At 41.3% G+C, this 16450-nt stretch overlaps 1 protein-coding gene across 2 annotated transcripts in view; it reads right to left on the reverse strand.

Annotated features, from left to right (window-relative positions):
• The window catches only part of ADAMTS18 (ADAM metallopeptidase with thrombospondin type 1 motif 18), a 184877-nt gene that overhangs the window by 98879 nt on the left and 69548 nt on the right, over nt 1-16450 (reverse strand). For both annotated transcript variants that reach the window (XM_064159946.1, XM_064159947.1), the window contains one exon: nt 2539-2597. In XM_064159946.1, the coding sequence (XP_064016016.1) occupies nt 2539-2556 (18 nt within the window). In that variant the 5' untranslated portion in view covers nt 2557-2597. The remainder of the gene's footprint in view (nt 1-2538; nt 2598-16450) is intronic.

The raw sequence follows: 16450 nt of genomic DNA on the forward strand, positions 1-16450 counted from the left end.
AATCAAAATGAAAGGGGGGAAAAAAAAAAGGTAACAATTTGCCAAACACATAAAAGAGATGTCTGATGCTGATGATTAAGCAAACAACTCCCCCAAACAGTCTGAATTATTTCTAGAGGAAAGAATTTTAGGGGCTTTTGTGCTTTCTAAACTTGTTCTGGTAAGCTGTTTTCAAAAGATCAAATAGTTACCATTTATAAATCATATTACATACAAGAATTAGGAGTGTCTTTGAAATTCTCTACACTTGGATTTCTGCATCTACTTTAAAATAAAATAATAATAGTAAAAGTCTCAGTGGAATTTTTTCTTCTAGAAAAGGGCCTCATTTATGTATGGCTCCACTAAAAGACATAACTACCAAAATGAGCACAGATGAAGGTACTTGGTACATCATTTGTAACATGTATTCCTGATGAACTCTAGCAAGTAATTCCTATTCACCTCTCAAGTAAAAAGCAAACACCAGCACTTTCAGGACATACAATCATTACAAGAATTGAGAATTTTATAGATGCTCATTTCTTGGTATCTTTCCAGCAGCTTGCCAAGGGCAGTCCTAGTCCCTGATGGCTGTTTCTGTCCATGATCACCACTGTTACCAGTTGAATTCTCTGTTTTAATATTGATGCCATGTTTATGCCCCTACCTCACAGACATGTGGCTCAGAGACATCACCGAACAGGCTTCCTGCAGCTGAAAACTAAATCTATCAGTGACCAAATATAAAATATTCCTGAGGCATTCAGAAATGACTGTCGATAAACAATGAAGAGAACACAAATCACTGCTGTGTTGCTAAATGGCAAAGGGGTTTAGCCTATTCACTCCACCCAGAATTAAAGAGGGAGACCGTACCAGGCATAAGCCAACTGGAGACTGCACATCAGAATAATAAAGTGAACATGCAGACAAGGCTTCCTGAACACAACAGCCACATGTTCCCACTCAGAGACACTATGTGAACTAACACACTGGGAACTGTAACCACAGCCTCTTTGTGCCCCATACCCAATACTTTAAGGCCAATTAATCTGTGTGTTCACACACCCTATGTGTGGTCTCCTCTCCAGTCTAGCCACATTTGCTGATTGCTGGTGCCATGAATACCTTTTCTCTGCCAGGCCAGAATAATGTAGTGACTCTCTTGTGAGGCTGCTGCAATGATGTTTCCCACACAGAACCAGCTCATGCAGAGAGAAACAGGAGTTTCATCACCCTCTGCACCAGACTGGACTTCACCTGTTTTGCAAACAAGTAATACCAAATGGCAGAGAAAATAATTTCACCATGCTGTGTCTGCTGCTCTTTAACTGTAGTTTCTGTGTCTCAGTCAGAAAAGAGTGTAAAATGTTTCCTACTGCTTTCTTTGATTTCAGCCTCTACAGAAAACAGGTCAGAGCTCTGATTCATCTTTCTGCTTTTTTTGATAACCAAAATCAAATGGAAATTTGCACACTTGGAGACAAAAAACAGTTTCAGTGTCAAAATAAATGTTCAGCAAGAGCTGGCACTCAACTTAAAGGCTTGACACATGTAGAGGATGCAGAGGTATATCTGGGGGCATGTGCAGACAGCTATCACAGAGTGAAAAATGAGATCTGTGTCTGAAGTACTAATGAAGTTATTGTTATTGTACAGGGGAAATACATTTCTGATAACACAATTTTTATCTGTCACTTTCCTACAGACACCAACACAAGGAGTTTTCATACTGATAAATATCACCTTTGTTTTACAGAGAAACTGACACCAGATTATTCATATTTGTGGTCTGCTTAATAATAATTGTAAATGTCATCTTTTTGATGAGTAAATTGATCAGGCTCCATATTACCAACCCAGCAGGGGACCCTTTAATAAGATGAATTTATATTACCACCTAGTCTGTTGTATGATGACAACACTACCATATGTGCTCTGCAGAACTCAGAAGACCATTCCCAAAGGACCTATCACAGAAGAGTCTTTCTCAAGAGACTTGAACATTACAGTGGCAAAGTAGTTGATAGAGACTTGACTGCTTAAATAATTAGTTATTCATCTTTGCTTGGTACAGTCTTTAAAGATCTGAAGACTTGACTGATTTCTTAAATCAGAATCCCCATTAAAATCCAAAAGCCTTGCCCAGGCTACTTTGCAGCTTTAGGTTTTGCATACTCAATTTTTAAGTAAAAAAACCAAACAAAAAAGGCTTCTGAATATTGACTTCCTACCTATCTGCCTGACACAGCCTGAAAGCCCCCTGCCAACAAAGGATTTTTAAAAAACACTGGAGTCAAGGAATAATGTGAAGTGGATTCTGCTGCTGCAACCTACAAGAATATAAAACACTTTAACAGTCTAGATTTGTGAAGTTCTTCCTGTAAAATAGAGTTGCCCTTACAGATTCACAGATTACATCAAGCTGGGAGGGGCCCTCAAAGATCATCTGTGGTAGCAAGACAAGCATATTGAAGCACCTACCAGAGACCCACTCCATTTAGCAGTGGGAGGAGCACTCAGAAAACACACTCAAAGAGAGTTTCTCTGACTCACCTTGCAGCTGGGTGCCATTGCATGCTGACCGTGGCTCGGGATTAGCGCTTCTCATTGCTCTGCAGAAAGAACAAGCATGTGACTCTTCTTGCAGGTACAGCTATGGAGCTTTACCAAAGAACAAGCTTTTATCTCACTAAGGTCTTCAGGTTTTTTATCACTATTACTGCTTTTGAACTAAAAATGTCTGCTTTAGTCAATATGGTTACACTTTCCTTGCTGCCATCCATTGTAGTCAGTAAAGTTCATTACAGTAAGTAAAGTCAGTACAAGCCAACCAAAGGGACATTCCCTCTCAAAAGAGCAGCATGTCCCATGAAACAGTTTGTTTAAAGAACATCTGCCTGAGTTTTCAGAATGTTGCTGTAGGTTATGGTTACACTGAACTATAAGACAAACACGTTTGCTTTTACTGTGTTCCGTATCTCAGATATTAAGTCAGTTTTATAGGACCACTTATGTAGGCTGAAAGCTTTCCTAATAAATCATTAGAGGATATTTAGGTCTTTCTCTCAGCTTGTGCTCTTTGTTTGTTTTCCAGAAACCACAAAACATCTGAATTAAATTACCTAACAAATCTGATTACTCGTATTTCAGAAGTTGAACATCTTCAAGATACACAAATGTCATTGCTGCATCAGCAACCTTATGCCCTAACCGCCTTCAAAATCCTCCTTCTTCTCTCACTGCCTTGCTGCCACACAGGTGTTTAATCCCATACAAGCAATACTATACAGTTACAACTTCTAAAAATTGACCTTTTTCAGCCATGAGCCACTACCCTTGCAGCTGATGAAAAACAACATGCTGGCATCTTGCTCCAGAGCTGTTGGAGCAAGTCCAGAGGAAAGATACAAAGATGATCCAAGGGCTGGAACACCTCTGCCATGAGGATAGGCTGAGGGAGCTGGAGGTGTTCAGCTGAAGGAAGACTCCAGAGGCACCTTAGAGCCGCCTCCCAATACCTGAAGGGACCTTACAGGAAGACTGCAGAGGGACTTCTCATAAGGGTGTCTAGCCATAGCACATAGGGGAGTGGTTTGAAGCAGAGGGAAAGTTGATTCAGATTGGATTTTAGGAAGAAATTTTTTGGTACAAGAGTGGCGAGGTTCTGGAGTAGGTGCCCAGGGAGGCTGCAGCTGCCTCCTTCCCAGAGGTGTTCAAGGCCAAGCAGGATGAGGCCTTGAGCAGACAAGTCTAGTTGAGAAGTGTCCCTGGCCATGGCAGAGAGCTTGGAGTAGGTGATCTCTGAGGTCCCTTCCAACCTATGCCATTCATTCTATAATTCTTTGATAAAGGCACAGTTTGTCTGGTTTTAGCATGTAGGGTTCTGAAAGAGGGTGTGACTGGTTTGTCCATCACAGCAAATTCTTTAACGAAACAGAAATAGTTTTAAAGTGTCTGACTGATCCATTTGGATATGCCTCACCTTAGGAAGATTTTATTTCACTTAACATTTTGGAACAACTCTTGCAGAACACTCAATGTATTCTTCAGAATTCAGTTTCTTCAAAATAACTAACAGCTTAAGTTTGCATCTTGACCCAGAGTGTTTCTTTTCTACACAATTGTGTCTAGATGAGAGGTTCTAGGTCTCCCTTAACAAAACCACAGGGGTGGAGACCCATGCCAGGGGGATGGACCTGCTCATCCCAGGACACTGTAATATTGTTATTCTATTCTATCTTCCAGTATCATAGCTTGGAGAACAGTACATTCACAAGCTAGGCCACATCCACTGGACCAAGACCCATTACTACACTTCTGTTCCAGTTTGAGGCCACAAACTGCCTGGGACTAGAGGACAGAAATGACTCCTACCCCTTTCCAAGAGTAAGAATGAGGATACTGCACACTGACTGGAAGTTTAAAGAGAGATTCTATTTACAAAAGCATATATACAAAAAACAGGCAAGTAGAATAAGTACAAAACCCAAATGGGCCCAAACTGGCCTTCTAGAATCCTCCATCCCTTCCACTCTCAGTTGGCCTGAGGATAGGCTTAAACTGCCCTCCCTACAAGGCCTGGCTGTCCTCAGCAGCCCATATGACGCAGCTCAATTCCCTGCCAGCTAGCAGCCATCTCCCCCACGAACCAGGAGATAAGGAACACACTGCTCCCAGAGAGGAGTGAAGGGAGGAAAGGCAAGGAGGAGGAGGGAAAGGTAACAGTCAGGCACTGCCTTTTAAGCTATGATACCAGAAGATGGAATAGAATTACACTATGCGGGGACGAGCAGGTCCATCCCCCTGGCATGGGCCTCTGCCTCTATGGTTTCGTTAAGGGAGACCCAGGACCCCTCAAACTACCAGACAACCTCAGGATTTTTCAGAAGCCATCAGCAGCTTGTTGGCTTTATTTGTTGCAGCCCCGGTGTGAAGGAAGAGCAAGAACTAGTCCTCTGTTATTTATTACAAGTGTGTTTTTTACAGACATTGCACTTCTGTTATTCTGTTACAAACACATTAAAAAAGAAATGCCAAAGAAGATACAGGTACTCTTCATTTTCTTTAACAGTGGAGAACTTTGGGCTTTTATTTGCTGAAAAGTGAGCTCTACTTCTACGTAAAATCTCTTAAATCCAAACCCAAATGGATGGTTTAAAACCAGTTTAAGTCACTGGACAGCAAAAGTAACCCATGAAATGCATTGGCCGTGACCTGGAAGTGCCTTTCCACATTAGCATTCTTCAGCACAGGGCATAAAAAAGTTAATTAAACTTTTGTTTAATCGATATTAAACTAAGCATAGTTCTGACACAACTACAGTCCAGTGGAATTTTATACAATAAGCACTCAGGGTCAATAAAGAATTACCTCAGGAACCCCCTGTGGCACAGACATTGTCCCCTCAGGCAAGACAAGAATGTACCACACATTCCACTATTCAAACTGGGCTTTTAACTGGTTAGATTTTTTTAGGTGGGTGACTGAGAGCAAGAAAAGAAAAATGAACAGTCTTTCAGTAAACACTTTGATACAATAGGAGCAAAGAGTCTTCCTCCTCTGCATTGCTTCCCTGGCCTGCCTGAGTAGCCAGGGAGGCTTCCCGGAGCTTCGTTTGTGCTGTGCTCCAAGCGGCACTCCGCTTTTTCTCGCTTTGGGCACCATCTGTAGCTTGCATATTCCTTTTGGACGCCAACCATCCCTGGCCAAACAACAGCAAAAACCCAAACGCACACAATATGCAGCCCACTCTCACACAGCAGAAGCCTCAGCTGGAAAACCCAGACAATAAAGCCTTACATAAAAAATATGATCTCTAGGCAGAACTGTATTTCCTGCTTCCCCAGAGAATTTCTTCTCTTGGTTTTGGCTTTGTTTTTTGCCAGTGGGTACCCTGCTTCCCTGTTGTTTGAGGTAAAGGAATCTATAATGATGTCTCTCTCCATTAAAATGTCCCTGCAAATGACTAGAGATAAATTCACAGGATTTTTAAAAGCCTCAGTGGATGCAAAGTTGGAAAACTGAAGCGTTTTACTGCCACACTAAGAATATTACACGATGTGAGTAAACCTAATGAATCTCAGTACAAAGCATGCAGGTTCGGTCATTGCAACACAGCTTGCCTCCAAGAAAGAACTTTGTCTTTACTGATCTCCTGCCGAGGCCAGGCAGAGGTGCAGAGGGAAGTTTACCTCCCACATCTGCAGTGTTTGCAGAAGCTTCAGTAGCAGTGTGTTACTTTTCCATATAGCCCTGCCAGCTGTTTTATCTTACAAATCACTCGGGGAATGCTCCTACAGAGGAAGAAGGTGAAAGAAAGCAATGTAAACCCCTTCCTTAATGTACCTCCATTTTCCAGCTGTTCAAAGATGAAAAGCAGAGCATTAAATACATCAGTCACCATTTCCTCCAGCTAGAGCTTTGCTATTACCAGGCCTTAAGCAAGGCTGTGTTCTGTGAGAAGTCCCTGCATTTTACATGCTTTCAGTTTTGTTATGATTTAATGTTCAAAGTGTCTGCTGCAGGCTTGATCTTTCATGGGTCATCATGGGACACTATTATGGCCTAATAGCACTTTTCTTCAGAATAGCACCAGACTGAAACTGCTCAGAAGTGCAGTTTTGAGAGCAGGATAACACATGAGGTCCCAGTAATTCTGTGCTATCAGGGAACGTGGACTGGACATGGGGGAAAGGAGCAAGGCTGGAGGTGGGTGGATTCAGACTGGACATGAGGAGGAAGTTCTTCGCCATGAGAGTGGTGAGAGCCTGGAATGGGCTGCCCAGGTACGTGGTTGAGGTCCCATTCCTGAAGGTTTTTAGGGCCAGGCTGGATGAGGCTCTGGCCACCCTGATCTAGGGTAGGGTGTCTCTGCCCATGGCAGGGGCTTGGAACTAGATGACCCTTGTGGTTCCTTCCAACCCTAACTGATTCTATGATTCTTACAGCAACAAAGCTTGTAGATATCATCTAGCAGGACCATGAGAATGTGGTTCTGCTCCTTCCCACCCAGATTCTTTAAGTATGGCTCCCTTTTTAAAATCTTCATTAAGTTGTCTTGTATAAGAACATGATTAGGATCTCAGTTCCTCTGAGGTATCATCCATATCAGCTCTTTGATGCAAAGATATCTCACAAACAGTACAGGGTAAGCAGACCTCAGCAAGGGAGTACACATCTGACACAGGAGGAATGCAGTTTATGGATGAGTATATTTTTAACAGCCAGGATCTGTGTGGTTTTGCTCTTCTCTTTTTATAGGTGCACATTTTAAATCATGCTTTAAAAGACTGACCTTTTGCTGAAGAGACATAAAATGGAGGTGAGAAGGATTAAGGGAAAAGGAGCAATAAAAATGTTCATTAATTTTTACTTCTGCTGCTGCTAACAAAAGTGGCTGAGAAAGCATAGCTGTGGCCATCACCTCCCCAGCCCAAAGCTAAGCTTCACGTTGCCCTTCATTCTGAAAGAGGTAGGGCCAAGGAAGGACAAAAGCTATGTTTGACTCTTTTGTGCATGTGGTCTGGCTAAAGCAGGAACAGCCTCACAGAAGCAAGCCAGTGGAGTGGCTGCCTACATGGCTCTCTGTTTACGTGTCCGATACAAATGTGTGGGGGTTGCCTTGTTAGAGTTTCAGAGCTCACAACAGAGCAGCTCTGGAGCCCACCAACATCGGGATTTTTGTTTTTCAACTTGCACCAGGTTTTCCTGCTGCTGACTTGTACAGACTTGTTCTTTGTTGTTTTGGTTGGTCAGGAAAAGCACCACAGGATTTCGTAGGGAAACTTAAGAAGATCTCAAGATTCTTTGGTTTCAAAGCTATTAGTAGGATAATTCTATTAAATTTTTGGGTGGCTCCAGGCTCAGAGCCCTCCTGTAGTAGGCACCCTATGGTACTTTACTCCCTGCCTCCACTGAACTAGTAGGTGGTGATTTGTTGTTGGATTTGGGGTTTTTTTAATATGATAACAATATTTTTTATTAAATGTAAGTGTAGAAAGGGATGCTGCCTTGTCATGACTAAAGGATCTTTAACCTGTTCAGTGTCAGTACAAAACCAAGGCTGAGCAATGTATGAACATCTTCTGCCACTTTGGATTTATTGCTGTACTGATATGGGACAGGAAAAATCACTTTAATACATCCCAGACACAGGGCTTTTCCAGCACCTCTCACGATTTTGTACCCATCCATCAAGCACTTTGTTACATTTAAACTATGAACTCTTTGGCCTAGGACTATCCTTTTATATAGGTTTCCACAGTGCCTAATGTAACAAGCTCCTACCTTCAGGGAGTTCTGCAGTGCAAATTAAGGCTGTCTAGTCCCAAGATCTATACACAAAAGGATATTAAATTTATGAAGTAAGGAATGAAGAAGCAGGAGCTACCAGAATTAAGGTTTCCTCTGCAATTGCCTATGCAGTGTTCACTTGGCATGCACATATGTGTTATGGTATAGACCCTCATTATGCAGCCTTACATATATTACATGCCTTGGACAGGAAAAAAACAATGCTCACTACTGCTGTTTTCTTTTGTTCCCTTCCTTCACAGCATAATCTCCTGCCTTTCCTGCTGCACCTCATCAGACTCACGAGTCTTGCATAACGGCCAAATGTGCTATCTTGGTTTGATTGCCTGGTTTAAGAAGCACAGGGCTTGACTTCTAGAAGTAATTACAGTGCACAGCACATTTCCACTCAGATGTCAACGCAACACAGATCTTCCCACATCTGCAGACCAGAAACATTAGCTTAGATGTCTCAAGCTGGATCCCCAGAAAAGGAGGAACGCAGCATTATCACCTCCAAGCCTTTGGTTTAAGTCATCTGCTTTTACCAACTACACAGAAGTGTCTGCCAGACATAGCGCTCACCAAACGTGTACTGCACTACACCAGTACTGGTTTGTCTCAGTGCTTGAGTCTTCTGCCCCTGTTGCTGTAGCCATGATGTGTCTCCTCAGAGAGCTCTTGGAGCTGTCAGTTATTCAGCAATTTCTTCTCAGGGCTAAAAGCTTATTTTAGTCTGTGTAAACTATGCACCAGAAGATAGGTAGAGCTCTCATTAGATTTCTATCTGGGTGGAGAACTTGGCATACATTTATTGCCTTGCCAAGGTCTTCAAAGGGAGTCCCTGTGTGCTCCTGCCAGGTTCCTAATCTGAACAGTATGGAAAAACATGGCCTCAGAGTGTGCAATGCCACATACCTGTGGCAGGGTCCAGCTACAGCCTCAGTAATAAAATTCACTGCAGCACTCAATGAGATTAATTTCTCATAGATGTCTAGCATGCCAAATGCAGAGGAGGCCCCTTTGTTCACCAGTGATGGATCTTTTATAACACTCCATTGATCTAGGATTTTGCTTGTATCCTGGACTTCTTTGTCTTGAATTTGCCTAGTTGCCATACTGATCCTTGCTGGTTTAGGCTGTGAAGGTGTCTTATGACCTTACAGAGCAGTGATCTCCTATTTGTCTCTAATCAGCCTCAAAGCATAGTTAACCCTTCCTTTCCCCCCAGTAAGTATACTGTGCAAAAGCAGTGTGACACCCAGCTGGTCTGCCCTAGAGTCTCATCCTCACAAATCTTTTGCTTTGCTCGAACACTTTTGTTGCCCTTGAGTTCTATTTCATCCAGATCTGTGAAGCTCACTGACACCTTTGAGGATAAGAAGCAAAAAACAAACTACCTACACTTGCAAAAATAATACAACACTTCTGTTTTAAAGTTTACTGATGGTGGGATGAAGATTCGCTTTCCCCTCGAGGAGAGAGTTATGAGTGCCTTCCTCTGAAATGCTTATATTAATTAAAGAGAAAATAGTGCTTTACTGGAACAAATCCCTCATGTTACTTCCTAATCATCAATTTACATGTACAGATTTCTAAAGCAAAACCATCTGTGGGTGGTTCTGAGATCATTAACAAGATATAAATCTTTTAATAAATAGTCTCATCTTAGGAAGACTAGTACCAGTTCCTACACTATTTTAAAGCCTGCTGTGCAGTTAGGCTGGAAGCCAATGCTGAAAAAGAACAGCGTGAATCTTGGCATGGCAAACCTCCAGTGGGCAGCTTTAGTCTGTGAGTGGTCATATTGTGCTCTTCCAAGGCACTGTTCTAAGGAGAAGCTATCAGAGGAAAAAGCCCAGATACTGCAGTGGAGCATTAGTGATGTATAAATCCAAGTGTTTTCATGCTGTCAGCTGAAGCCTACTTAACACAGACTGTGTGTGCAGCATGTAAAGTAACTGGGTGAGCACTTCCCTTCCCAAAGTGCTAAGGTCACCCTTACATCAAGGACTGGGAAAGAAAAATAGCTGCACTGTCAATTTCAATGTAATTCTTTCAATAAAAGTGCAGCACAGACAGACTCCACAGGTGTGCATGCCTATGGTGACAGCAACAGAAGGAAAAATTTGCAGAGGGACCATAATTCTGGATGTGTTTTTTCCTGCTAGCAGGGCTGTAAGTGACGAGTGATCTCAGAGGTGGCTGAATTCAGTGCCTTTCTGACTGGAATGATAATGCCATCAGGAAGATAATAAATGAGATGAAGCATCCAAAATGCCTTATTAGCCTTTGATAGGATGTAAGGAGCTGCCAGGAGAAGCAAAATATATATGGTCTGCATTTCAGCTTTGTGTATGAAGTGCAGAGTTGGAGCAATGTGGAGGGTGTGCATACATTAATTCTCCTTCCATGTGGCAGAGTAGGTGGGAAATAAAGCCAGGAGGAAGAATTATAGTAGCCTCTCTTTCATTATTGTGATCTTATTTGCAGTCAGCTTTGTCCTTTCAGTCAGTTATTTACAATTCTGTTTGTTGTTTTTATTGTGTCAGGATCTTACACTTGGCCCACAAAATCAACGTCCTTTGCATAAGGACTGTATCATTTGGATGCTTCTTTCAGCAGTTTTGTTTCTATTCTAAGCTCTGGCTATCTGGTCTGAATGGCTGATACAGAGTTAGTCTATTCTGTAGGACATTAGTACAAGGACTAGGAGATCTTACTGGGGTGTACTGCAGTGAAAAAGATCTCAAACAACTTAAGAAAGAGGCTTTCTGTATTCCCTGCCCCAGCTGACTTGATTGTTGGTTAGGACAGCAGCACAGCATGTGGTCAGACTCCTTCTCTGCCTCTCATTGTCTTCTCTGAGACCATTGCTAGCTCTATATTGCTGAGCACAAGTGCTCATTTGTTTGTGCTCTCCTCCTCACCTCCACCCTGGGAATATATATAATGGAAGAAAAGAATTTTGACCTGTTTTTACACTTCATAGTATTCTAGCATCAGCCAAATTTCCATGTGTAGCTGCTAGAGTTAAAATAACACCGTTATAGTAGCACCTCCCCAGCCAAAAGATGTTACAGAGTGCTGCTTGTGTCAGGTATGCAGTCCTCATGCTGCTGCCTCTGCCAGCCCCAGCTGTTAAAGCCACCATGAGCCAAACACGAGACAATCAAAGCAATTTTTTAGCGATGATACCTGGAGCTGTCTGTCCTCTGACTTTTGAACTTAAAGCCTTGCCTGTGCGAGAAGGCAGAAATACAATCTGTTACACTCTGTTATTCTTCTAGTACCGATTGGGCATTTGTTGTTTGCACTATTACAAAACCTTTTCAAGGTAAATGCTAATTCTTTGCTTTAGTTCAAATACAGTAAGACTCAGGTACAGATTTGAGGCTGAAGGAATGTGAGTTTCACAGGACACATGACACAGAAATGGTACTACTTGCAGCAGTGGTGCAGACAATGAATAGAGAAAGCTCCTTTATCAATGGGCATCTAAGGCTTAGTGCACTTTCCTATTTTCATCAGGAAGCATGCAATAGTTAGGCTTTACAGGAGTTTTCAGAGCAGAATACAAGAAAGGAACAAATACAACTGCTTATAAACATGTAGCTGAGCAATTTAGTTCAGCATATTCTGTACCTACAGAGAATCTCTCAGATTAGAATCTATTCACAGACCACGCTCAAGGGTCTGTTTTGCCCATTTTTATCACTTCAGCATCTGACAGGACTTCATCTTAAAACTGGTGTTTATCTCAGGTGATTGACATCTCTCTTTTCCAAACATCCTACTTTTGGAAAAGGATAGAATAAAAAAATCTTGCATTTTGGACTTTTTTTTTTTTCCTTTTTCTTTGCAGGAAGACTTAATGTAAGAGTTTGTAGAAAGCATGACTGAAACCTACTTGAAAACACTTTCTACTGTAGATGTTGCAATCTGATGGGAAGAAAAGTATGTCAAGAATTCTTTTACCATCCCATATGATTATGTGACAAGCTTCAAATGCATCTTTCACAGTCAATCCACAACTGCTAAAGCATGAGAAAAGAAAGATCAGTTTAGCTGGGAGCAGGCTTAACTTGGGGGTCTGTCTGTATGCAATAGTCATTAGTCCTGCCAAACGCAGAGCACACAAAGTATCTTAGCAGTGCCCAACATGTGCCACACTGACTGACTCTGTACATTATAGGATTCCAGCAAAACAAACCCTTCATTAGGAATGATACTAATAGTCATGTGGCAGGATTGGCATCCACAGGGAAGTAAACTTGATGGCCTAATCCCAGCGAGCAACACCTGCTTACTACACCTCACAAAACCTACTGGCTGGCACCCAGATTGGGTCTACAGAGTACCTTCCTTGCTGAGCACAGAAACAAAATATTAGGCCATGTTCTTTATATCATGGTAAGATGCACTAGGTAAAGGTTCAGGAGAATGAAGAGACTCCAACATTCACTGGAAACTTAACTTGACAGAAATGCAAATTACAGGGTTAAATTCAAGGGACCAGACTGTGGTCTATCTAATGAAGGCCCATGTAAGAAGAGATCTGTCAATGGTATGTGGGTAACGTGGGCAGATATGCACATGGGGGTTTTTGGTCAAGCAGCCATAAGCTAATCAGCAAACCTGAACATGATGACTCCAGTGTAAAAGCCAGTGCAACCATTTTCAGTGAGCTGTCATCAGCATTTTCCTCTTTTCATTCGCATCTGCCAGTCCCAAATCTTAACCTGGCCACTACAGTCAAAATCCATCTGTCTTCTGCTTGGGAAGTGCCTCAATCTAACCCTGCAGTTTCCTAGCTCTCTCCCCATCAGGCTTCCTGACTCCTTCAGCCTTTTCATCAGAAGCACAGGACATTCCCATAGTCATCAGAGCAGTCATGAATCTCCATGACTGCAAGAACAGAGGGAGTCCTGCGTCTGCCCGCAGATGCAGGAGATGAGCAGTGCTTGTAGACAAATCATGGCACCTGGTGACAAATGCTTCAATACCCAGCAGGAAGTTTTTCCACTGGCCATCCCAATCCCCAGTGCTGCCAGAGGAGCATACCTTCCTTATCATTACATCAATCATCAATTTGGCATTAATTATAAATTATAAGGTCCTTATCATTTAATTAAGGTTTATTTTATAGGCTTAGAAAGTGAGATGATTTGTGAAATATATATATATATATATGTGTGCCAAATGCTTAAATAATACCTATGAGAATGCCTTCTTAGAGTTTAGCTATATGATCTCTGCTGAAACGTTTGAAGCAGCAGCTCCTGGCAACAGTAATTGACAGGGCTTGTTACAATGAGTTTTAACAACGTAGAACAAGAGATAATGATACGTGGTTAAGTAATTTAGGCAGGCTATCAGAAGAAAATTCAGAGTGAAATCTGTCAGACAATGAAAATATTGTCCAAAGGAAGTGATAAAAGCCAGACCACTTAGACGTTTTAAAGCTGGTTTGTTTAAAGCTCTGGAGAGGATCATTAGAGTGGAGCAATCTCCATTCAGAGAATGAAATCAGTTTCTATGCGGGAGCATGAAATAAATCACTTTGGTGGCCAATGTGGTCTCTAACAGAGGTGAATCTCTATTTTTTCTTCTCTTCAGGGGATGCTGCATCACTCTCTATGTTTGTTTTCAGAGAGGAGCACACTTCTAAAGAGGAATTCATCTGGAAGCCAGGTTTAGATAGCCTCCCAACACCTCTGCTGCACTCCAGCGTATATAGTGCATGCAATGGTGTAGAAAGACTGGAAAACGAGTGAAATAATGCCAGAGTACCACGGTTTTGCTAGATCCTGTACTTAACAAAATGACCACTATCAACCCAAAGCTAATATTAATTTATAGCTGTTATTTTAATCTTATAGTCAGCTTTTACTGGAACACAAACAGGTCTTTCACACGCTGGCCTGTAAAACCCTTTTCTGCAGTATTTGAGAAATTCTCCTTCAGCACACTTAACCAACCTATCTGAAAGTGACTTTTTGCTTTTCCATCATGATGAGCCTCAGATCTACTGTATGGATGATTACAAATTAGGATCTCTGCGTCATTATTGCCCGAGGCCACATCATAAATCAGCCACTGATGGAAGATGTTAACACAAGTGATTTATAAGTTTTCAGCCCTAAGCTCCATCTAGATGTTCTCTGACTGTTTTGCAGTTATTCCTTGGAGGGAATCTGTAAGACTTTTCAGAAATAAGACAATGGTGGGTTCATGTATGAGGACAATTTTATTAGATATTATATTATACCTGCCTCTATAGATATAATATTAATTATATATAATATATAAATAGGATATACAAACACATGTATATATAATTTTATTTTAACTGCAGCTTTGGAGCTGTTCTTATTCTGTAACAGGAATCTGCATTGAGGGCTGGTATCCAAATGGAAAGTTTTGATGCACACATCTGATAATAAAATATTTACTACTTTACTTTGATATGGAAATAAACCTTGAAGTCTGATGAAGTCCTAGACAATCCTTAGGGTAAAAACCAAAACCACCCCTCCTAACCTTCAGTTTTAACTAAAATGAAGAATTATGTAACACACTAGAGCTACTATCAGGGTTTCACCTATAAGGTCATTTTGCAATGGCAAAATGATCAAAGTTAGCTACAGTGTGATCAAATGTTCTCAGTATGATAAACATCCACCCAAATGAATGTCTGTCCTTTATAATTTCATTAATATATATTCTTAATTCCAGAAAGACTTAAGTCCATATTTAACTAAATGCCAGTAGCAATCCACTGATGATAACGAGGTTATCCACAGTGTGTGGACTTAAGCCTCTGCATAAATCTCTACAGCAGTGGAAAATATTTTTTTTGCACAAAGGTACCTATACAAAAGGTTATATGACAATATTTAGGACAGAAGTTTAACAGTTTCTTTTGAAAGTAATGATGCCTCATTTTGTGCAATTCTTAGTGCCTGTGCATATACAAATATATGTTTCAATATATTCCCTTTCTAAGGAAAGATGTGCCTAAAAGGCAAAAACTTTGTAAGTAGGCATCCAGGTAGCTTTGACTGAGCCAGACAGCAATTATACAGATTCAATTTTATTTTCATGTATGCCATTGGAATCTGCAGTGAAAGCACTTAACTTTGGGCATTATCCCTGTACACAACATGAACATGGTTGCCCCCTCCCTGGAGGTGTTCAAGGCCAGGCTGAATGAGACCTTGAGCAACCTGATCTAGTGGAAGGTGTCCCTGCCCATGGCTGGGGAGTGGGAACTAGATGATCTTTAAGGTCCCTTCCAATCCAAACCATTCTATCCATCTATGAATATGACAGTGTTCTGTTTAGCAGTGTTGATTCTAGGAGTGCACCTAGAAACTTCTGCTAGCCACTAATATTGGCACAGCTGCAGCATGATGAGTTAGGTCCCCAAAACAAAGGAGTCAACTTTAACCAAAACAGCTTTAGAGTAGTACTATCAAATTTGGTTTCAACTCTTTTAGCCTTAAGGCTACAACACATTTACAGTTTCCTTTCCACAGGATGAAGAACAAGGAAATTACCCTCAAAAAATTTCAACAGGACTAGGAATTCAGTGTAATTTATCCTCCAGGAGCTGGAATTATCATTTAAAGTAATTCCAGTATTGTGAGAAATGGCAAGCTCTGAGACTGGATGAAAATTGTCCAGAATTTCCTCCAATAATTGCCTGATTAAAAAAAAACCACTCCAGAGTTTGGGGAAGTACAAAAATGCCTAACGTTTCTGGCCTAAGAATTTGAGTGTTTTGAAAGTATGATTATTTAAGAAGTTGTCTTAAACCAGTTTTAGATTTTGGCTGAACTATATTGGGCTGAACTATAAATTTTCCTTTCCCTTATTTTGCCTTTGAGCTGCAATTTGTGTCAGTAGAAAGCCACATGGGTCTCTAAAAGCAGTAACTTCAAGCACGGCCGTGTGTTAATTGGTGAAGTCAAGGAAGATAAACAAAATAATATGTGTTAGGGAGAGGATACTTGCTCTTGAATTGTAGAAATGACTAGAAATGCACTAAAATATAAATGAGTCCCACTGGTCTCTGCACGTCAGTGTGGCAAATCCAGGATTCCAACACTCCTTGTGTTAACAGGCACTTGCTGGGTTTTATTTGCATAAATCTCACCTTTGATTTACA

Source organism: Pogoniulus pusillus, chromosome 20 (assembly GCF_015220805.1).
Source record: "Pogoniulus pusillus isolate bPogPus1 chromosome 20, bPogPus1.pri, whole genome shotgun sequence".
Classification (NCBI taxonomy): Eukaryota; Metazoa; Chordata; class Aves; order Piciformes; family Lybiidae; genus Pogoniulus; species Pogoniulus pusillus.